Source organism: Hibiscus syriacus, unplaced genomic scaffold, assembly GCF_006381635.1.
Source record: "Hibiscus syriacus cultivar Baekdansim isolate YM2019G1 unplaced genomic scaffold, ASM638163v2 tig00010495_pilon, whole genome shotgun sequence".
NCBI classification, from domain to species: Eukaryota; Viridiplantae; Streptophyta; class Magnoliopsida; order Malvales; family Malvaceae; genus Hibiscus; species Hibiscus syriacus.
In genome coordinates this window covers 38,247-62,653 of record NW_024062219.1, presented here as the reverse complement: position 1 = coordinate 62,653, position 24,407 = coordinate 38,247, and the positions used below count along the sequence as shown (strand labels likewise).

At 33.4% G+C, this 24,407-nt stretch overlaps 3 protein-coding genes, 1 long non-coding RNA gene and 2 pseudogenes across 4 annotated transcripts; 3 read left to right on the top strand and 3 right to left on the bottom strand.

The window, feature by feature from the left end:
• Positions 1–1,089: 1,089 nt before the first annotated feature.
• LOC120203878 lies at positions 1,090–2,567 on the bottom strand (annotated as a pseudogene).
• A 299-nt stretch (positions 2,568–2,866) lies between these two features.
• Positions 2,867–5,833, bottom strand: LOC120203882 (annotated as a pseudogene).
• A 6,007-nt stretch (positions 5,834–11,840) lies between these two features.
• LOC120203881 lies at positions 11,841–12,173 on the bottom strand. Its single transcript, XM_039204034.1, has one exon. It carries the CDS (start codon positions 12,171–12,173, stop codon positions 11,841–11,843), a length of 333 nt encoding a protein of 110 aa, XP_039059965.1.
• Positions 12,174–14,979: 2,806 nt separating this feature from the next.
• LOC120203880 (1-aminocyclopropane-1-carboxylate synthase 7-like) lies at positions 14,980–16,482 on the top strand. Its single transcript, XM_039204033.1, has 3 exons — positions 14,980–15,150; positions 15,235–15,524; positions 15,627–16,482. The coding sequence occupies exons 1-3, from the start codon at positions 14,980–14,982 to the stop codon at positions 16,480–16,482; spliced, it is 1,317 nt and encodes a 438-aa protein (XP_039059964.1).
• A 2,918-nt stretch (positions 16,483–19,400) lies between these two features.
• LOC120203891 lies at positions 19,401–21,631 on the top strand. The gene is made up of 3 exons (XR_005523902.1): positions 19,401–19,558; positions 19,841–20,028; positions 21,381–21,631. It is a non-coding gene; the product is annotated as an uncharacterized LOC120203891 (long non-coding RNA).
• A 924-nt stretch (positions 21,632–22,555) lies between these two features.
• On the top strand, positions 22,556–23,566 carry LOC120203889 (probable phospholipase A2 homolog 1). The gene is made up of 4 exons (XM_039204041.1): positions 22,556–22,814; positions 22,972–23,011; positions 23,118–23,237; positions 23,335–23,566. The coding sequence occupies exons 1-4, from the start codon at positions 22,713–22,715 to the stop codon at positions 23,514–23,516; spliced, it is 444 nt and encodes a 147-aa protein (XP_039059972.1). The 5' UTR covers positions 22,556–22,712; the 3' UTR covers positions 23,517–23,566.
• The last annotated feature ends 841 nt before the right edge of the window (positions 23,567–24,407 follow it).

The window sequence follows — 24,407 nt, the reverse complement described above, 5'->3', positions numbered from 1 at the left end:
TAATCACCGTATCATTTTTTGCAAGCTTAGGGGTTGTTTAGGTATTTAAAGTGTAATTGAATTAATTAGTGTTATTGATCATTTTATTAAATATATTTTTTTACATGAAATATATAGTCAACATGCCTCAATGTTTCCAAATTTTTCTCTTTTACAATTATTATACTTAAAAAAAAAAGTTAGTAAACCCTCTCTCCCTTTATTTTCTTTTTCTTGAGACTTTGTCTTCTTTTTTTTTATAGATAATGTGAACTCTTTCCTTTGCTTTCACCAATTTTAATATTAATCGTTGTTCTTTATTTTTTTAACGTTTTTAATAAGATTAATTTTGTATTTGTAATACGTTTTTCGTTTTCTTTCTCGACCTTTGGTTGTTTTTTTATTTATGTTTTCTTAGAGTGAGATTTGACGACACCACAACTGATCAAAATGACACTTATTTGTAGTCTTGTTGATCTTACTTGCTATGGACCATTGGGTTGAATTTGGATGCGCGATTTTGCATTCGTAGATAGTTTCTCGCGACATTTGACTCTGATTTGTGATTCTCGGTGGTCTTTCAATAGTTTAATCTCCTTTCGTGATTTGTTTGTCTGTGTAGTCATATTTTTTCGTATCTATTTTTTATTCGAATCTTTTGGTTGGATTTTTAACTTTTTTTCATGTATGATCATTATTTTCATGTATGATCATTATACGATTTAAAGTGATTAATATATAGGAAAATGTATAAATTATATATTTGTTTACCACGATAATCGTAACCCTTATAATTTTACATACTTTCACTTTTTAATAATCCCAACTACTTTCGTTAAAAAAACATGCCTCAAAGTTTGCAACTTGAAACCAGACTTTATGGTGCATTCATGTAAATCCATGTGCATTCATATGAAGGCATCTATTTAAGCTTTTCTTTTATAAAACAAAGAATATCACCTCTCTCGTAATCATGGAAACTTGGATCTTATATTAATATAGGTTCTTCCTTGAACTATCCATGCCGCGTAATCATAATTTCAGAAGAAGAAGAAGAAGAAACTCAAAACTATTTATTACATGGTTAATCTAACGTACTTATTTCATACAATCTTATGTATATACACGTGTCATTATTGAGAACCGATACCTTCAACGAAAAAGGGTAGCTAAATTCCAAAGAAAAATCTGAAAGCGGAAGTTGTGAGAGATTGATCAGATCCAAACCTGTTTGTAGCGGCGGAAGAGTTCTTCGGTTTGAGCATATTTCAAGGCACTGCAGCCGATGACATAGACACAAATCAGTACGACCACTGCCACGATGAGAATAATGTTGGCTTTCCTCCACTCACTCCTCAGATTCCCCAGCAGACCAGCTCTGCAGGAGTTGCAGTTACAGCAGAGTTGGGTCTGGTCATTGCTCCACAGGTTGCAGTCAGGGTCCCCAATTGGGCTCGTCGGGTTCGTCCACATTGTTGGGTTCACAAAAGTGTAGCCGCAGATTGTTGGGGGTTTACAGCACCCTGACCGTCAAACAGAAGAACCCAAATAATCAAACCTTAAAGTAATCAGAAAACGACCAGAACTTATCGGTTTCACACCATGTAATGGAAAAGCTGGCAACTATAATAAACTTCATTGAATCAATGGGGTCAAAGCCCCCCATGATTCCATGCTAATAATTAATCTAGTAGACACTCATTTCTCCATTGACACAAACTTCTCCCACCCAGAAAATTAATAACTTTTTCAACTAACGTTTTGTCTTGCCTGGCTGCCCCATGATTCTTTTCAGATGCATTATCAAAAGTTACGATTTCATTACTGAATTCAATCAAGTAAAAAAGGAAGTGAACTAATTCTGTTTACTAATGGCTTTCCTAGACCATAAGCTATCAAATTCACTAAAAGGGCACTGATATTTCCATCAAATCATCAGAATTATTGAGAGATTATACAATTGTCCATAATTGAAACATAGAGATCTAAAAACCAGAGCATGAACTTGCCTGAAGGGGAGAGAAGGGGAGAGAGATGAGCGGCAAAGAACTGATCGACGGTCATATATTGTTGTTGAGCTAATTTAAGACAAACATCAGAGTCAGCTAGGCATGCCCTGACCTTGTTCCAGCTCTCGGAGCCAACTGGAGTACCCATCAAGTCCATACTCCTTATAACCCCGACCGGGCACATCGTAGCTCCCATCAGGACGAGTAACTACGAAAGCAAAGACTAACAAGATGAGGAAGAGAGCAATGAGGATGGCTATACAACAAAGATAGAAGCCCAAGAGAGCTTTCTTGTAGCAGCAGGCACCGACAAAGCCAGCAAGGGAGACAAGGAGGATGAGGAAGCCAAGGACAATGACAGGCCATCGGAAAATGTCGATGAAAACGTTGTATGGCTTTTGGGCGAGCCAGATGCCAGAGGCAATGATGGAGATCTAGCAAAGGCCACGAAATTGAGAACCGCTGTTATGTAATTAGCTACTCCCATAATTTGACAAAGGAAGAGAGGAGAGCCGTTGGGAGAAAGGAGAGCGGTATGTTAATGTCTGAGCTCTGAAGATTAGCTTTTTGGGCTGTTTTGGACTTTTCGTCACTTCATAAAGTTATAATTTGGTGAAAAATTATATATAATTTTATAAACAATATTAATATGACATTAAATAATTTATTATTTAAAAAAAAATTGATATGTTCAAAATTATACTTAACATTATCTGAATATAAGACTTTGAAAGGTTAATCTTTTAACCATCTTCATTTCTAATTTACAATAACAATTTTTGTTCTCGTGAAAGATTTTTTAGAGAAATAAAAAGTACAAAAGGTGAGTGGAAGCAGAGGAAACAGCAAAGGAATAAGAAATAATGGAAATGAAACGTTGATGACAGATGCAAATAAGGTCTCCTACCACATGGTAAGAGGAGTTACAACTTGTAGTAGCGATGAAATGCTCTGCAAAAATAATCAGCGCATCTTATAGAATTGAACTCTTGAAACCACACAACGACGACCGTTCAATGAATATTTAACCATTATATCGACATCTTTAACAAATCAAAGATGCATTACTACCATATTGTCATTAGCCAAGGGCAAAGTTATTCTAGGATGTTTGCCGATTTGTAACCATTGATAAGATAAAAAGGACAAAGGATGGATATATTCTGTAAACTACCGTTGGATTGAAAATGGAATTTGGGAAATGAAAATACAAACCTGTAGAGAAACCCATCAATTTGTGGCATCTGGTAAATGAAACATCAAAATAAGCAGCAAAAGCATGGATGTAGTCGTCACGTCCTGCAATAAGCTTGAAAGGTGCAGTGAAAGAAGCATCCCCAGGAGTCATCTTGGAAATATCCATTGTCTGAAACCAAAAAAGCAAAATGGATAATTCAGATGCATTCCAAACACATTATTGTCAAAAGAATTTCGAACAAGCATGTATATATAGATACCACATAGGAATGCTCTTGTTATGTATTTCTCACCCTGAGAAGATGGCAATTTGTCACAATTTGTTTCTGGTCAACCGTGTCAACAAGAGGTTCCATCAAGGCTTGCTTTTCTATGCAACTCATATCAAAACCATAAACATTATTCCAAACTGCAGCAAGATGATGTCAAAGAGAAAAAAATGGGAATATATAAGATTATAGAAGTCGAATTGCAAAATAGAAAAATTGGTTGAATGCATATATGCAAATAAAAACACGAACACCTAGAATAATAACAAATCATGATACATGCACCACACGCCCTAAAGCTAAGGATGATGAATTTACTATACCACTTGGCCCTAAAGATGATAAATTGCACAAGAGAAGTTTACACAATGATGGGATTAAAGTTCCAATATGATCTAACCAAGAAAAATTGCATGATATATTAGCAAGAGTAAAACAGGTAGAGGTCAAGAAGACAAGAATATTAGACCATGAACCACTCTGCTGTCATATTAGATTTGTAGTTGGCTGCACATACCGGATAATCACAAGAAAAAAAACCTATACATGCAACCTCACTTCACAACAAAACATAAGCCATGCCTAACACATACACCTCCATAAATGGCCAAGCATTTACCATACTGAATTTCCACCTTTATATGTATTCATGTATTCCAGTTTGAATATCTTTTCTGAAAGGAAAACACCTAAATTACTCATCAAGAGCTTCCCACTACATCATAAAAGTGCAAAAACAGATTCCCAACCATTAAAAAGCTTTGAGTGCGGACATTTATAGTGTCAACATAGCAGCGACTTACAAGCCATTTATCACGGGCATATAACACTGTATTCAACATATTTTCGAACAATAAAAAGTAGCCCATCCACTCTGATATAATAATGTCTACACTTGCAACAGGAATTTTGATTTCTTCAATCTTTCCTTTCAAAACTGTGACAACTGGAGCAATAAAATAATCGTTGGGTAAAACGTGCCCTCAAATAGAGGAAGAAATACAATAACACAATTTCAATAACCTCACCATCAGACAAGCCATTTGTTTCAACAATTTGTTAGGCCATATCAGCCATATGAGAGCATTCGACCTAGGAATGGAAGAAATATTAACCAAGCTAGGAAAAGAAGAATAGACACTAGGAGTGTAAGAATTTGGTCAGAAAGATTATTAACAATATATATAACAGAAATAAAAAGAAAATGTAAACTGAAGACATACGGCATAAACATGTGCTGCCCCTGCTTTTGCACAAAACAGGGACAAAATTCCAGTTCCAGCTCCCACATCAAGAACTACTTTGTTCTCAAACAGAAACTTATTTCGATAAAAAAACATTTTGATAAGTCCTGGTTCGCACTACATCTTTCAGCATTTCCTGAAACACAGGTGTCAGGTTAACATAGAGGATAAACATTTCCCAGACAAAAAGGAAAAGATCAAAGTTATTCAACCCCACTAAGTTTTTCAACTGTAACCAAGAACAGTGACGCGGAAATAATTTCCATAAATTGAAGTAGAAGGATAAATGCATAAAAAGAACTTTTTTAGATAGCATGTGCTATGCACTAATTCACAGTGAGCTTAAACAAACAGATGAATTACAGCCAAGCCTTCATTCACAGATATTTGATACCCAATATCTCACAAACAAATGACTGAAACAAAAATACTCCACAAATAAGTCAACAATAACCAAACAAGATTCAAGGGTCCAAGTTGCTGCACACTTACTTCATGAATACCTGCATGTACATTAAAAAAGGAGGGAATCAAAATAAGATTAAAAGGAATGCTTATTGGGCGTAAATAAAACAGTGTATAAGACTTAAAACATTAGTCATTCAAATGTACGACCTAATACACACAGCCAGTGAACCAGAAATTAGATGGATCTAAGAAAATTATTGAACTCAACAAGCTCTAACTTCTGCTAAGACTGAAACTTTCTTCCCACAACCAAAGCTTCTTCGTATGAAAGTTAAAACTGAAAAAAAAACTCACTTCCCCTCGTTTTCTAATCAACAAGAAAAATAACGGTAAAAAACGAACTTCAGGACTGAAATTTAGAAAGAGGACAAGAAAGAATAAAATATACCGAAATGGGAGTAAGAATCGAAGTAATAATCAGCACTGGTTTTATCGTCATCGCCTTCACAACCGAAAAAGGAGACGTCGGGTTCTCCCATGGAAACATCTTCACTACCTTTATCAACGGTAACGACTGAATCATCGAGATTGGAGCTGCCGCTGACGATTTCCTCGTCGTCGGCGTCTTGGAAGCGTATCTTAGTTCCTTCAAAGTTGTTCGAAGAGTTCATGGTGGCTGGAGCTGTGTTGCTGCTTTTACGACGACCCATGTTTTTCCTGAGACGGTGATTAGTGCTTTATCATTTACGGAGGGGGTAAAGCGTGGGAAGATTAGGGCTTTCGTGGGCTCGTTTTGCTTGTGTTGTGCTGTTTCAGATGAATATTGCTCAAAAATAACTTCCACTTGATTTGATATTAAATGCTAACATTTTTTATATTTGTAGTGTTCAAATCGAAAGGAATAATAATAATTCTTTTACGATTAAGGTATTTGATTTTTTATTTAAGAAAATGTAACATTTGTTATGATGTTCAATGAACTCGTCACGTTGATATGACGAGTTTGTATAAATAATATTTTTATTTAAACTCGTCACATAACGAGTTATAATAAAATATATTTTTTATTAAATTTTATTATATCAAAATAAAAAATATTTTTAATTAGAAATCGTCATCTTAAAGTAACAAGTTACGTAACAATGTAACAAACATTGTAGATCCCAAAATTAAATTCAATATGTGCTAAATAAAAAAATCTCTCTACCCTACTGGACAAAATTTACCATTCAAAATATATGAAGAATTGAATAAGTAGCCCAAACATTCATTTGGGCTTCATTTCAATATGGGAGAATATCGAAAATATACACACCAATACTACTATGATGAGATTGAAATAAGATTTATTTAATAATTATAAAGGGGTATTTATTTTAAAATTATTTTAAAACTCTTTTATATGAATTATATGTGTTTTTTAACAACATATTTATGAATTTAAATATATTTTAATTATGTTGAGTTGAGTAAGTTCACAGAATTAATAATTTTTTTATATAAAATAATTAACATTATTGTATTCTAAAAGTTCAAGTTTAATAATTTGAAGAGTAAGAATATAAAAAATAAACCTTTTATTATTTTTTTATTATTTTTTTTATTATTTTTTTAAGAGTAAATGTTGTCTAGAGACAGAGAAAGGGCTGCAACCTTGTGAAGTCATACTATAAACTTTCAAAACGTGAACTCATTTTCAAAAATTATTATATGAATCAATAAGTACATTTTTTTAAATTATTATTTTTTTACATCATCTCATCATCCTGCCTCGTTACACTGAACAATCAATCAGATAGAGTCGGTGGACAATTAATTTAAGGTTCTTATCTTGCATGGTACGGGAAGTTTGGTTGTCAGGCGGTTAAAAAACGGCTTAAAAAATGTGATTGGTTAAACAAGTGATCGGTTAAAATTTTTACCGTAAATGTTATATGATTTAATCGAAAATATAAAATAGGCGCTACCTATTACATTAGAATATCTATCGGTTTTTTGAAGGTTGCTAATAATGTAAATGGTAAAAAAATAGGCGCTACCTATTACATTAAATTATCAATCGGTTTTTTTTAAGGTTGCTAATATTGTAAACGGTAAAAAAAATAAGTGTTACATATTATATTAAAATACCTATCAGTTTGTTTAAAGATTACTAATAATGTAAACGGTAAAATAAAATATGCGCAACCTATTACATTAAAATACCTACCGGATATGTTGAAAGTATTGATTCCATTTAAATAAGTATCGACACTTTTGGAATTTAAAAGAAAAGTAGTAATAGTGCCTATAAAGTATCGATACTTTATAAAAGTGTATCAATACATAACAATATAACAGGTAAAAATATGACAAAACCAGTTTCATTATGACAAAAACCGGTAAAGAGCTACCGGATATGTTAAAAATATCGACACTTCATAAAAATGTATCAATACATAACAATATAACAGGTAAAAATATGACAAAACTAGTAAAGAGATACCGGATATGTTAAAAGTATCGATACTTTTTAAAAATGTATCGATACATAACAATATAACAGTTAAAAATATAACAAAACCAGTTTCATTATGACAAAACCGGTAAAGAGCTACCGGATATGTTAAAAGTATCGATACTTTACAAAAATGTATCGATACATAACAATATAACAGGTAAAAATATGATAAAACCAGTTTCATTATGACAAAACTGGTAAAGAGATGTCGAATATGTTAAAAGTATCGATACTTTTTAAAAATGTATTGATACATAACAATATAACAGGTAAAAATATGACAAAATCAGTTTCATTATGAAAAAACCGGTAAAGAGCTACCGGATATGTTAAAAGTATCGATATTTTATAAAAATGTATTAATACATAACAATATAACAGGTAAAAATATGACAAAATCAGTTTCGTTATGACAAAATCGGTAAAGAGCTACCGGATATGTTAAAAGTATCGATACTTTATAAAAATGTATTAATACATAACAATATAATAGGTAAAAATATGACAAAACCAGTTTTATAATGACAAAACCGGTAAAGAGCTATCGGATATATTAAAAGTATCTATACTTTATAAAAATGTATCGATACATAACGATATAACAAGTAAAAACATGATAAAACCTGTTTCATTATGACAAAACCGGTAAAGAGCTACCGTATATGTTAAAAGTATTGATACTTTTTGTACATATATCGATACTTTATTAAAAGTTATGTAATTTATGTTTCAAAAAATTTTAATGGTGCGTGATGTTTTCCACTTACAATATTAATTTAATAATTTCATTTACACAAAATTATTTGATTATTTAGATATTTTATAAAATATTATTTAGAATTTAAATTTAACCAAAGATAATGATAAATATGTAATATTTATATTTATTATTTTTAATTTAATAATAATATATACCGTAACATAAAAATAAATCATTAGACGCGTATAATTACTAAATTAATATCTTAAAACTCACTCAAAATATACTAAATTAATGTTTTCCACCGTGAAATAAGTATGAACACTTATATATGTAGCGATACCTACTGATAACCAAAGTTTATGATTACCAAAATTTTTAATAATTTTTCATGTTTTATACCTACAACATTAGGAGTCTGTTAACATAATAAATAGCGCTTTACCGAATTTATTAATTATCTTATTAAATTTTTAGTCACACCATTTTTTAACCGTATATTAGTCGGTCATTTTTAAGACAACCCCGCATGGTCCCATTAAATCGCAGAGAAATTAGGATAGATTAAAAGGGACCGACCAAAGTTGCTTCATTGAGCTGTCTAAAATCTAAAATGTCTATGGATTTTGATGACATGAGATGTGATGGTGATATAGGTAGGTGTATCTAATTATTAATTTCATGGTGGATAACTAGGACATGAATTTAGTTTTTCCCTGGGTTGGATTGAGAGATTTTTAGAGCAAGAGCTCTAGATTCCTGAGTTTGTCTATCATTTTCATATTACTTGAATTTCATTATTGAAATATACGAACCAATCAACTTTAATAGTTAAGAGATTTATTATTATCTTTTAAGAACTTAAATTCGAGCACCGCGTATGTCAAAGGTATGAGCATTTATCATGGTTGGGAATTTTTGAACAAATACTAATATGTTACCTAACGAAGAGTAAATATGTGTTATATGTATTCGAATTCGGGATTTCAAAGAACAATAACGATTATTTTACTTCTATTCATGCATAAATTTAAAAGATGTTATATTTATAAATAACATGAAATGTGTATATTTGAATAATAAATCCCCTTACTTCTATGAATGTTATATTTTTCTAAAATTCGTTTGAACATGCATGTTTTCTTACTCGATTTGGTTAATTCTTTGTCGATTATTGTCATATTAGGTTCCATACAACGTGAAGAAAACTGATAACTCGATTTGCATACGTGACTTTTTCAGTAATTTCTCTAGTCAAATGGGTGTTCGATAAGTCTACGGCTAATTATCAAGTTGGCAAAGCATGTGTAAGCTTCGTCGAGTTACGAGGTCAGATCATTCAATATCATATACAACATAAACCCTATATGTTTTCAAGAGTCCCAATGTCACTTAATGATGCACACGGATGATCGTGATACCATATATGCCTGGTTGGCAAACGGCTGGATGATAACATTTAAGCCAACAATAATATGAGAAATTTATCGATCCAACGAGCGGATTTAATTGATATTTGATAGTTTGGTTGATGAACCCTAAGGGCTTGTTGACTCTATGATCAAAATGAAAAAGATCAATAGTTGAATGGTCATACGCATAATTTACTCATATATTAATATTTTTTGTCATATTATAAAATAGATATAGTAGAAAAGAGCTCAGTCATTCCGGTGGATCGTATTTAATAAAGTTGTAAGAATAGTTAACAACAAAATAAAAAAGTCAAAGAACATATATCGCGTGGTACCAAATGTGGGGCTAAAATTATGAGGACAATGATGAGCATGTTTCGAAGACCACTGCATGCTTTTTATGGGGGTTCACAAAACGTGTTCGTACAAACACGCTGAGAATCTTATTTTTTTTAATTAATAATTATTTAATATAATAATATTGTAACTTTTTCTATCACAAATAATTTTAGTTTTTCATCATATATTTTTAATTATTTATTTGAATAGTTGTCGTTTTAAATCCGAGTCTAATTAAGAATCTTGTTAGGGTGCGTTTAGTTCACGAAATATAAGATTACTAGTGGGAATGTAAGATTATCAGTGGGAATGTAAGATTGCCAGTGGGAATATAAGATTACCAGGGAATAGGATTACTAAGAATGTTGTATTTAGGGATGACAAACGGGCGGGTCGGGTGCGGATACCCCATCCCCATACCCACCTCATATTTTTCAATCCACCACCCGCCCACCACCCATGATGGGTACAAATTTTCAAATTCACACCCGTCCACGCGGGTACATTCTCAAATTAATCCCGACACCCACTACCTACTAGTGACGTACCCGTCTAGAACCGCCTGAAAGCAAACTTAAGTTATATATAAACAACAAATATAAAAAAAAACATGTCCATTAAAAAACATAATAAAATAATCCAAGGATTATCTGAGTTAGTGTTAATATAGATCTTAAAGTACATAAAACACCATAATAAAAGACATAATTAAAGTTTAAAAACATAAATGACAAACACATAATGTTTTTGTTATTTGGCACAACATTTTAAAATTTTAGGCAATACTTGTGATATCCGATACACCAGTATTACAATCATCATTCTCTATTTTCCTTCAATTGAGAGCGCTCCAATTTAAATTCACTATTACTTACATATATAATAGAAAGTGGGCGGGCGGGGCGGATATTTAGCTGGGCGGGCGGATGCGGGGCGGGTAATGTCTCAAACCCATTACCCGCCTACTATCCGCGACGGATATCACTTTCTAAATCCACACCCGACCACTACCCGTTAAAATTATACCCATTCCTGCCCCAATTGGAGCGGGTGCGGTGCGGAATCCACGAAATTGTAGTTGTTTGCCATCTCTAGTTGTATTTTGTGTTTGGTTGGTTTAGTAGGAATGTAAGATTACCGTGTTTGGTTAAAGGAATAAAATGTTATTGAAATGTATATTTTACCAAATTATCCTTATTATATATTTATTTTTTTAATAAGTTGAAAAATATTTATATATTTTTTTACAAAATTAAAAATATAAAAATGTTTAATAAAATGGTAAAATTTTATTTTAACCCATGAACTTCATATAAAATTTTAATTGTAGACTTTTTTTATAAACCTAAAATAATTTAAGGATAAATTTGTAATTTAACATTCGTATAATTTTTATTATTCAATGATAGAAGAGGGATATTTTTGGGAAAAAATAAATTTTAAGGGCATTTTAGTCCAAAACGCCGGTAATCCAACAATATCTAAGGAAAGTGAGATAATGACATTCCCGGTAATATATCCCAAAAAATCTACTATTGATAATAAAACATTACCGGGAATGAGATTCCCGACCAACCAAACATGGGAATGTGAATTTCATTCCTATTAGAATCCTACAATCCTTGAACCTAACAGTCGCTTAGTATTCTTTAGATTGGGATTGAAAATCCTTAGACTAATTTATTCCACAGAGGTTCCAATTGACTGTATCATCCTTATCAACTCTCCTATTCACAAGTATAACTCTCACAGTCTGACAAATATTTCCAAGAATCACCTTTCAGTCCCTAGTAAAATTATTAAACTGCCTGCTATTTCTTTGCTCCCACACACAATAAGCAACTGCTTTCCTAGCAATTCTAAGGATAAATGAAATTAAAGACTTACCCTTAAGATGCGAAGACGCCCACTCAAGCTCCTCCTCCCAACTCATAACAGCTCTGTGGAGGTTACACGTTACCAAAATAGCTTTCCATATCCTTTGAACAAAATAGCATTCAAAGAGCAAATGGTTCCTGATTTCCAAATTCATTACAGAAAACACATTTCTCCCCACAACAATCCCCATTTGCAAAAGCTTATCTTTGATGAGAAGCCTTCCAAGGATAGCCATCTACCCACAGAGTTTTGTGTCATCCAACCTTATCTCCCCTAGAACGAATACAGTCCCAAACCGACTGCGATGTAACACTTTGAAGACCAATAGTAGATGCTAAGAGGCGTTGTGCTTCATCCCTTAAATCCAACACTTTAGGCAAACTCCAACCAAAAATAGCCCTCTTGTTAGCACTAAAAAATCATTCCCTTGAAAACATAGGCCGTAATTCATGCAACCCACAAAGTAAATATTATTTTATAATAACTCATATTAGTAAAAAATAAAAATACATATATATATATATTTTTTTTAATTTTATTAAATAGAAAGTAAACACTTGAAAATACAATAAGATAAATATGTTATTGTTTTTAATATATATATATATATATATATATATATATATATATATATTCATAGACAGAAACACTTTTCTTTTGAGATTGAGAAAATTATTTCACACATGCATTTTAACTGCGTGTCGGCGTTAGTATCAATTGAAGCCCATATCTGTCAAAGGTTAAAAAGCGTCTGGTGAAGCAGCAACATCATAATATATATTTGAAGAACATACTTTTGTTTCTTTTTTTACACTTTCTAGTCTAAATTCAAAGCACGAGATGTGGCAAAACATGGCCCTTACTTAACTATATGATGTTGACTCAGTTGATTGAGTTAGTGCTAGAACCCGGAACCCTACTTCGCCATGAGCTTATCAAGCTTATTATCAGTACTACTTTTTTATGGTACACTAAATTAATTGTCTTAATGTCCTTTTTGTCATTGAGGTACGTCCAGTTGTGAGTTCGGTATAAAGCCAATTGGACTGTCATTTTCCTTTATTAAACTTAATCCCAACTTCTGGGGTTCTTCCATATCCAATTGCTTCTCAGTTGTATTCCACTAATCTCATTAAACTTAAGCAATTACAGCTCCAAGTTTAATGAAAAAATTGAAACTTTAGGTATTAAAACGGGCTAAAATCAATAGTTTAGGTACTAAACGCATTAAGTTTTTAACATTGAGGCATTAAGTTTTTAACATTGGTGTATTAAAATGAAACAAAAACTAAACATTAGGTATGATTTTTTAAAAAAAATAAAAGTTTGATACTAAAACGGATCAAAACTAATAGTTTAGGTACAAAATACGTAGTTTATCATTTTTTAATATAGTATGAGGTATTACAAGGTAATATATGTTCAGAACTTTCTGAACATATTGACAACACATAACATCCCATTGACGCAACTGTTCAAACCTAAGACCTCTAGTAATAACAAAATTATCTTTTACTACTGATGTTATTCAATGGATTCAATTGATACGTCTATTCCTAAAATAACATTTGACAAAATTTAAAAACATGAATGTTTATAATCACATTCTCTATTTAAGATTATCACATGTTTAAACCAAAATCCATATGACACAACAACAACGCCATTATTACAATAACAAAGATTAAAAAAAAAGATTGGGTTTTGAATTTGTCCACAATCATCGCTTGATACTTGTCTCTCCCCTAGAGACCAGAGTCGCAAAACAGTCGTCACCAGCCACTACTCCATATTTTGTTCTCTATACTTGCGTTGCTGCTATGTATGGTGGTATAAATATGCAATCTAATTGCGAATCTCATGCTGTTTAATTCATGCACATGATCTCCACCCATGATCGTGCACGAAGAAAAGCATATTCTTCTTGTTTTGTTTTCGTTTATTGACTTCTTTAATCAAACACTATCTTGACACAAAATCTTAATCCTTACATAACGGAATAATATACCAACATGTTTATAACGAAAAACAAAACACACAAGTGATTAATGTCTCTGATTAGCCATTTACGATGTTGGTTAACTTTCAGCGGATAATGTAAAGTATTTTGCTCTAAGTATATGCATTGACTGATGATCAATCAGAGTATCATTAACTGGACGATTAGGAGGAAGAAATTAATTATGTTTTTGCTTGGAACTAATGCATCAGTTGAGGAGGGACCATATTTCGGATCTTTTCAAAGCTTCTATTTTGTCCAAACCTTGTTTGCAAAGCAGAACCTTAATATTTGAGTAAATTGGGATCTTTGTCAGGTCATCAGAACTTAACTACTCTTAAATATCTCTCGACATAATTATGTTTTATAATAAAACATATGTGCACTCTTCATGTTAATACAGATTTGGTTTTAATTAACGAGGTTCCATATATATTATTTACTTTTTTTTGAGGTTTTATTAATGTTCAAAGCATATCATTTTTTATTAATCGTGTTTAATCTATACGTTCGAACTCAAGACCTACCACTAAAATCAATTGAATCATGACCAACTATAAAAAATTAATCTCGAAACACTTCAATTTCAATTATAACTAATTTGACATAAAATCAATAAAACATTATATAACTAATTTGACATAAAATCAAATCAGAAATACTTAAATCAAGAGAGTAATTAATTAGTAAAAATACAATCATTTGGGAATTACATGCAAAAAAAAAGGCACGTACCTTGCTATATCAACCACCATATTTGGTATGGATCTAATCGAGATTGAGATAAAGAAAGATTTGACATGTTGACAGAAGCTTAACAGTTGTCACTTTGAGTTAAATAAAACTATCTGCAAAAGGTGACCTTTGATTTTGCTTACACTATACAATCAATCATTGATTTATATTTTGCAGAATGAAAGAAACCAGGCAAGTTGTTATTGGATCCTTTATATAAATGCGAGTCATTGACAAAGGTTTTCATTCATCACTCTCTTCTATCCTTTCCTTCTTTTGTACAAAAACAAGGTTTAGAAGGGAAAAAATGGCTATTGAGATTGAGAAACCCAGTGTGGGACTGTCAAAAGTTGCAGTTTCTGAAACTCATGGGGAAGACTCTCCGTATTTTGGTGGCTGGAAAACTTATGATTCAAACCCTTACGATAAATCAAACAACCCATGGGGAGTTATACAGATGGGGCTGGCTGAAAATCAAGTAAGTGTCGCCACTCGGCTGACCAAAACGAGTTGAAGAGATATTTATAATTTGAATGTAATGATTTTCTTGTTCTTCTTACAGGTTTCGTTTGATTTGTTGGAGAAATACTTGGAAGAGCATTCTGAACCATCAAGCTGGGGCAAAGGAGCTCCTGGTTTCAGAGAAAATGCTTTGTTCCAAGACTACCATGGATTGAAGTCTTTCCGGCAGGCTATGGCGAATTTCATGGAGCAGATTAGAGGAGGGAGAGCGAAATTCGACCCTGATAGAATCGTTTTGACTGCCGGTGCAACCGCAGCCAATGAGCTTTTAACTTTCATTTTAGCAGATCCTGGCGATGCTTTGCTGGTTCCAACTCCATACTACCCAGGGTAAGAACTAAGAACGAGTTCAGAATATAACAATTTCATGTTCCCAGCTCCATTTATGTGTATGATACCAGTGCTGATTTGGAACCCTTTTTTTTGGTTCAGATTCGACAGAGATCTGAGGTGGAGAACCGGTGTGAAAATTGTCCCGATCCATTGCGATAGCTCAAACAATTTCCAAGTTACACCGGAAGTCATGGAAGCTGCATATCGGTGTGGAGCATCCATGAACTTGAACGTTCGAGGAATACTAATAACAAACCCTTCGAACCCTTTAGGTGCAAAGATCCAAAGATCAGTCCTGGAACAGATTCTGGATTTCGCAACAAACAAAAACATACACCTCGTCTCGGACGAAATCTACTCCGGGTCGACATTCTCATCGTCCGAGTTCATCAGCATTGCTGAAGTCCTCGAAACTCGTGGCTACAAAGACTCCGAGAGAGTCCACATCGTTTACAGTCTCTCGAAAGATCTCGGCCTCCCCGGTTTTCGAGTCGGGACAATATATTCCTACAACGACAATGTTGTCACCACGGCCAGGAGGATGTCGAGATTCACTTTGATTTCGTCTCAAACACAACATCTCTTGGCCTGCATGTTGTCCAATAGGGAATTCACCGAGAACTACTTAAAGACGAACCGAGAGAGGTTAACAATTAGGTACGATATGATCGTCAAAGGTTTGAAAAATGCCCGGATCGAGTGCTTGAAAGGCAATGCCGGGTTGTTTTGCTGGATGAATCTCAGCCCATTGTTGAAACAACCCACGAGAGAAAGCGAATTGGCTCTTTGGAACATCATATTGAACGAAGTTAGACTAAACATATCGCCTGGTTCTTCATGCCATTGCTCTGAACCAGGGTGGTTCAGGGTCTGTTTTGCCAACATGAGCGAGCAGACACTCCAAGTTGCCCTCGAAAGAATACATAAATTCATGGAACAAAGAAGAAGAAACTAGACTTAGATTCTTTGAACGACATAATAGCCTGGGTTTTGTGTCTTGTATAATTAAAACCGGTTTTGATCGTGTTCTTGTTTAGGTGGAAGGTGATGTTATATGATTATATCCCACTTTGTTTTCTTGCTTATGGTGAAGCAAGTTCCCTTGAGTCTCTTCCGTTTGTGTAATTTGGAAGCACTTTGTGATATTTGTATTATATGATGATAATTATATAGTTTTTATATTGCATTTGACTTTGGTCATTATTTTTGGGGATGATTACATTTTATCCTTGCAGTGATTAGACGCTAATTATTTTGTTAATCAAACCATCTCATCCCACAGATAACGTTTTGGGTGCTCATTTTGCATGAATTAAGGGATTTTTTGAACTTCAGTTGTCATTAATTATATTAATTTTACATCAATCAAGATCAATAAAGAATATTATTTTTAGTTTAATTAATATTAATTTTTAATTTGGGAAAATCATAATAATATAATTTGACAAAATTGATTGCATTGGACGTCGGAAAAAATAATTGACCTCCATAAAGTCTCGTCGGAATTATTTTTTTAAATGGTGTGATCACTACAGTGTTGTGAAAGATGCTAAGAACACAATATATTTTCTCCAGTCTTTCCATTTTCACATAAGTGAAATGTCAAGATTGCCGTGGAAATAAAGCAAGAGACACATTGTGATCGTCGCATTTTTTTGAAGATGTATTATGTTATCGATGTCTCCCTACGAATACCGTAACATTCACATTAAATAAAAAAATAGATAAAAAGTAAATCTGACGAACTTCGACGCCCAATTGCAGGAGGAATTTTGCCAATTTAGTTTTGAAAAATGGAGAAGTAGACGAAGGTTGCCTCACGTGTGAAACGTCGTTGGTGACAATTTGAACAATATCCCAAGTCAAAAGTCAATCAATCACCAACATCTTATTGGACCAGGGGCGGCTGAGAACAGCCCTCGTGGCTCACGAGTCAATCATGAACCCAAGATAAAAATGTCGTATAAGCACCAACGTCCAGTTATGATTTGGTTCCTTTTAAAGTTGGTTAAAGGAGTAAAAGAAATCATATTAAAAGAAGATCGATTAAGCTATTCCCTTCAGTTTGCATCATATTAAACCATTGTCCACGATAATTAAATCAATTTGTGTCACAAAAATATTACAAGTTGAATAATATATTGATTTTAATATATTATCAATATATTAAAATGGATAATATATTGATTTTAATATTACAAGTTGAATGACATCATTTAATCGGCTAGTAAAATTATAGAGCCAAATGAAACATGAAAGAGGCCAACGAGGCCAATGATCCGTAAGAACCCTAAGGATTAGAGCAACAGCAGTATATAACAAATATGATGGTCTAGCAATCGTTCTTATCTTTTTGTCGATATGTCTCAAAACAATTTTTAACAACTATCAATCGGGTGAATTGAGTAGAGGACGAGAAATTTTCTTGGAGGGTAAGGATTTGAATTGTTCGTGACTATCCTGCCGATTTTACTGTTATTCAAGGAACACAAGGTAAATCATGCATCACTTCCTCCTGAATTCGAGCTTTCATACTTAGATCACTGGTGAGATCGTCGGATAATTTTTCGCTGTGTCATAGGGAGTGCCAGCGATCCCATTTTTTTTATTCAAACTAAATCTTTTTAAATAGATTAAAATGAATAATATAATAAAAGTGAAAGTATATCGAAATAGGATAAATGATGTAATTTGTGACTAAAATAATCAATAAATTAACCAATAAAAATAGTTTAATAACTTACACAAACAAGAGTGATTAATGATATGTATAAAAATTTAAAAAGTTTAATTATTATTTTAAAAATATTTCCACCATTCTAAACCCTAATCTCCATGCATGCCATAAGATGTCATGAACAACCCACAACCCAGCCATGATAGCTGAGCAAATACCCAAACTTAGGGTGAATCCGAAGACCTAATCCCCATAAATAGATGTAATTTTAAATTAAAATATTAATATATTCATCAATTTACACGACTTATTATTAATAGCATCAATGTTATTAAATTATTATTTTTTGAGAACAATCTTCTTGCAATATGGCAATCATCCCTACCGGAGTTCTGAGAAATCAACATATCCAATGGTCGCACCTAGACTCATGGTAGCCAGAAAATCCACAGCTTTGTTCTGTTCTCGACGTACATGGGAAACCTTAATATTCCAATTTCGTTTTGAAACTCGAGAATAGCCTCAACCAGTGCGCTTCCGTTTAACGCTTCCGAGCAATGATTCCATAGCTTTATGATCTCAAGATTATTCGTTTCCAGTTCGATTCGCCTGAAACCCAGCCGCCAAGCGTGCACAAGTAAGTCGTGAACTGTCCAAAGTTCAGCCACAAAAACTGAAAATCATCCCAAACTGCGACAAAAAACATAAATCCAGGTTCCCTCTGAGTTTCATAACAAATAGCCAGCCTCTGGCATATTACCGTTTTGCCGAACAAACTCGTCCGAGTTAGTTTTAACCCATCCAGCACTCGGTTTACAACACGCTAATGGAGTTCTCACCTGCAAGGTGGATGTAGCAGGTACTATGACCGCAACAAATTCACCCGTTATTCTGTCGCAATGAGAAACAAATTATCTACGCTGGACGTAACTGGGGTCAAAAATCAGATTGCAACGGTGTTCCAGTATTTCCAGCAATAAACCGCGGATCTGGTAGAGCAACCATCTTCATTAACAGCCATCAGAGCTCTTGAGATTTTGTTCTAACCATACCTTGAACGGTTATATATATCTTAAAATAAACTTATTGGAAACTGTAAAATAAACCATGTAAATTACATAAATTAAAATACAGGCTCGAAAAGCAAACAATTATTTGAAATTCCGAAACGACCCTTTGAATTTACACAAAATTAAAATCTAACCTCATATAAACCCCAAAGGGTCATCCTCTGATCCCGCATAAAACTCTATCAGTGTCTCGCTCTTCTTTCCAAGATAAGCGGCGGGAGAAGCAAGACGAGTCCCCTCGCGTCTTTCCCGTCAACGCATATCTTTCTTTGCTCCAATCAAAGGTAAGATTCCTTCTTTTGCGTTGATCTACGGTGTATTTGATTTCTAAATCTTTCACAGCACTCTTTATACCCTCAGATCTATTGATTCTAGAGCTCGATAACTATTCATCGTCATCTTGTTGATTGCATTCTTTTATTTCCGCTGTTGATTGCTTTTAGTGTTAATTTTTAGGGTTTAGTGAGCTGATTTTATGTTCTTTCTACTTGCGACTTGTCTACAAGGCATTTTCGCGGAAAAAATATTTTTATAATAATTGGTTTTGTATTTTATGCATGGTTCAGCTGTTGATGGCGTCAAAGCTGCTGCAGTTTCAATCTAAGGCCTCTGAAGCGTCGAAGCTTGTAGCCAAGCATGGAACTTCTTACCACAAGTAGTTGTTGGAGCAGAACAAGCAATACATTCAGGAGCCACCAACAGTTGAAAAGTGCAGCGAGTTGTCTAAGCAGCTCTTTTACACCCGCCTTGCTAGGTATTTTTAGTTCCCTTTTGATATTGGCGCCTACTTCCTTTAAGGCATTTAAGTTTCTATAAATGATTACAATGTTTCATTTAGTACTTGAATTTTTTTCCTTCCTTGCCACAATGTATCATTGTATTTTGATTACGTTTGCAAGTTAATCATTTTAGACTACTTGATGTTTGTCAGCAAAATTGATTGCAAGTTTATAGTATTCTCTTCCACTGACCAAAGGTTTTGAGCAAGGTAGAAAAGATGGTGAGATGCTGACTTATATCATGTGTTCAGATTTCAAAACTTATGTCTCAAGAGCTCCCAAGATTTGATGTGTTAAATAACTAAATGGTAAAAGTTTCCTGTTTTTAACAGATTGATTGAGTTACTAAAAACTGCAGTGACGGAAATATGTCTCAAGTATTCTAAAATGTCCATCAAGTTGTTCCTGCTATATATCTTAAGCATGAAAACCAAATGAGTATTTGGTTTTGATATTTGGCGACACATGAAATTTTATATGCAGTTTCAGTCATGGAAGTGATAGCATGGAGCTGTTACGTTTTTGGTCTTGCAATTTTAAGTTTTTCATATGAAATTAAAATATTGTGGTTATTAGTAGGTATATTAATAAATGTTTATTGGCATGTTAGATGCCACTTGGTGCATGGTATTAGTAATCCCTTTTGCATTGATGATGTTGTTTCCCTGTATGCAATTTATTGTTTTGGATGGCCTTTGTGAGAGAAAATTTGTCAATATGAAGACTTAGATATAATGAAAGGAAGGAAAATTCTTGCAGTTGAAGTTGAAACACCTTGGATGACCTTTGGGTGGTTTATTTTTATTGAGTATTTACATATGGGTAGAATTCATTTGTACTCCATGAAGAATGGAGAAGCCATTTTCTGGAGAATTCCTTGGAAGAATATATAATTTTGTTACTCAATATCACTATATCAGTATGTGGCTCATGTTATGGAGTTTCTAGATACATCTGCAGAGGAAGGGACCAAATGTTAGGTGTCTTTCGTGTTACAACTTACTAGGAAACTGTTGGGTTCACGAGAACAAAACAACAGGAATGCACTTTCTTTAATATTCTTGTAATTTATATGACTGTTTATGATGTGCTATGAACTTCAGAGAAGAAGAATAAAAGGACAAAACAAGGTGTTTGGGTTGCTTACTATTTTGCGTGTTACAAAGAATCAATAACTATTCTCCTTAGATCTTGTTTGTTTATTTGTAACTTGTTCTATGCTGTGCCATTAGAAACAAATATTAGTTTACTCAATAGATGCGGTAACACTCGCTAAAACCGGAATCACAATGGCATATCAAAATAACTCTTTGTTCAATTTGTGCAGTATCCCTGGTCGTACTGAGTCATTCTGAAAGGAGCTTGATTATGTGAAGAATCTTTGGAAGAACAGGAAAGAACTGAAGGTTGAAGATGCTGGTATCGCAGCTTTGTTTGGAAGGTATTTCAGGAAGTTGGATGTAAATGCCCTTATCACTGTTCACAGAATTGGATTGTGGCCAACCCTTGATGCATATATTTCGTTGTTTTCATGAAATTTTTGAAGCTGAAAAATAAGTGTTAAATTGATAGCCTAAATTTTTTTTAGTTGAGATGGCATAGGTTGATAAACCATGCTGTTCTCTTGTCGTCATCATAGAATTAACTGCACCCAAGATTACTGTCAAACTTCTCTCAAATAATCTTCTATTCTGTTTCATTCCCTATTATTAATTAGCCAACCTAGCCTTGAGTCACTAGATCTAACTAGTTTCAATGGTTCACATTTCCTTTCAAGTAGTAGCTTTTAACTAGTTGGTCAGAGTTGATTGATATTGTGGTCGTCTGCAGTTTAAAAGCAAGTTTTTTGATCCATTTGTGGATGAAGCTGCTCCTAATTTTTCTGCTGCCTAAAGTACGGTGATAAGTGCCCCAATTGCTCTCCGTTTGATGTTTGCACATATGAAGAATCAAAGGTTCTGCTTTTTAGCCGAAAACTGGAATGAATTAGCCTTGCACAGCCAAAGTTTTGCGAAAAATCTTCATTATCCGATAGTTGCATTAGTTTCCGATTATATTTAGACCGATTTAGTTTGTAGGGTAAATTACACCTTTAGTACCTAAACTATTAATTTTGGTATATTTTAATATTTAAACCTTTAATTTTTTAAAATCATATTTAAAGTTTAATTTTTGTTTCATTTTAATAAACATATTCAAAATTTAACGTTAAATTTTAAATTTTTATGATTTTTAAAAAAGTTTTAAGTATTAAAATAGATTAAAATTGATAGTAAACGTTAAGTTTTTAATGATTAATTATTAAAATGAAATAAAATTAAATGTTAAGTATGATTTTAAAAAAATTAAAAATCTAGATATTAAAGTAGATCAAAATTAAATAGTTTATGTATTAAATGTGCAGTTTACCCTAGGTTTTAAGACTTAATTTAAAGGGATATGCAGGCCCAGTCCACTTAAGGATTTAGATATCTCCACCAGAGCCCTCTCCCAGTGCGTGGGAACTAAAAGTTGGGAGGGGAGCTCCTGTAATTTCAACATTTCCTTCCGCGGGTTCGCCAGGTTTTGTAGAAAAAGTATTGGGCGACGCGATCCAGAAGAGACTCTCCAGGAAGACAAGGTAACCAGGAGCATATCGGACGGCGAATCGATTATTGAAATGCTGCCCTGTGCCATGTTTCCGGCTCGGACACGTTTGGTAGCAACTTGTTCCATCTTCTTCTTCATCGTCTTCGTCAATTCGACTACCAATGATTCCCAGGTCTAGTGCTCTCAAATGTCAAAACTCAAAACCCTAGTTTTTTTCTTCTCCCCCCAATTAAGTCTGAGAATTTGAACGATTGCATCCAGTTTCATAACTTTGGTTCTCTCCATAAAAAATCAAATTGTTCTAACTGTAAATTTGTATGATTTCACAGGTAAAATGTAGCAGAACCTGCGTAGCCGAAAACTGTGATTGTGAGCACCATCTTCTTAATCTCTGTAATTAATTATTTTTCTTAGAATTCAACTTGTTCCATTTTCTTAATTAATTGATGAAAGTAGTTTCAAATCTGGAATGAAGCCGTTGGGATCCGCTACGGGAAATATTGTGGGGTGGGATGGTCTGGTTGTCCCGGAGAAAAACCGTGCGACGATCTGGACTCTTGTTGCAAGATCCACGACGAGTGCGTCGAGAGAAAAGGTTCAAATTCCTAGCTTTCATATGTGTAATCGATTCAGTACGTTTTTATTGTTTACACGATTGTTTGATCACAACAGAAAAACCCTCGTTTTTACAGGTATGATTAACATAAAATGCCACGAGAAGTTCAAGAGTTGCATAAAGAAAGTGCAAAAATCTGGCAAGGTTGGCTTTTCTCGGAATTGTCCCATTCAGATGGCCGTGCCTACCATGATTCAAGGTATGGATATGGCCATCCTGTTTAGCCGATTGGGCAGCGCCCAGTATGATGAACTCTAATGCCTGAACTTCAAAATTCAACTAAATCAGACCTCCATTTCATTTGAACTTGAGATTTAGCGTCCATTTATAATTCATTTCGATGGAGTTTTTTTTTTTGTTATTGCTCTACAAGCTTGGTCGACAAGAAATAAATCTAGTTAATTATATTAAGATTAGCATTTGATGTATTAGAGATCACAGCAAGATACCTTTATCCGATTCTTTCTTAGACTGGTGATAAATATTGCTGTGCAAACTATTCCACGATTTATAACATTAGCAAGTGATTATCACATAAACATAAACTTTTTTTAAATTACATAAACATAAGCTTTGATTTGATGTAATTTATATGGAAGAAATTTTGTTTAATATCTAATGTTAAAATGGTGTTACGTTACTAATGGTTGTTTATAAAATTGAATTAAATTAAAATTTCAATTTTTGTAAAAAAAAAAGTTTAAGTCAAGGATGGATCTCCAATCTAGGACCAGGGCATAATTGATTCAATTAGAATTTACATAAGAATTTACAGATTGCCCAACAAGAGAGATGGTGATAGGATTCGAATTCGACCTTACAAGCTCAAGTTCATGAATTTCAATCACTTGTACATAAAATCAAAACTACATACCATTAAACCCATATTTATGTTTAGTTTTGAAATTATCCTATTAATAATCGTAATCTTTTGTATTTTTTTAATGAAGAATTGTAACATATTTACCCTCCATTTTGTCAAAAAAGCAGCTTGGAACATATTAATGATAAATCTTTATCAGCCGACTGCTTACAAGTTACGTGGACCTGTTGGTCTTTTCTTTATTTGATTGTTTGACGACTTTGAAGAAAAAATAGAAAGTGGGTGAGACTATTTTTCATCTTTCTAATTTCTCATATGCAAGTCAT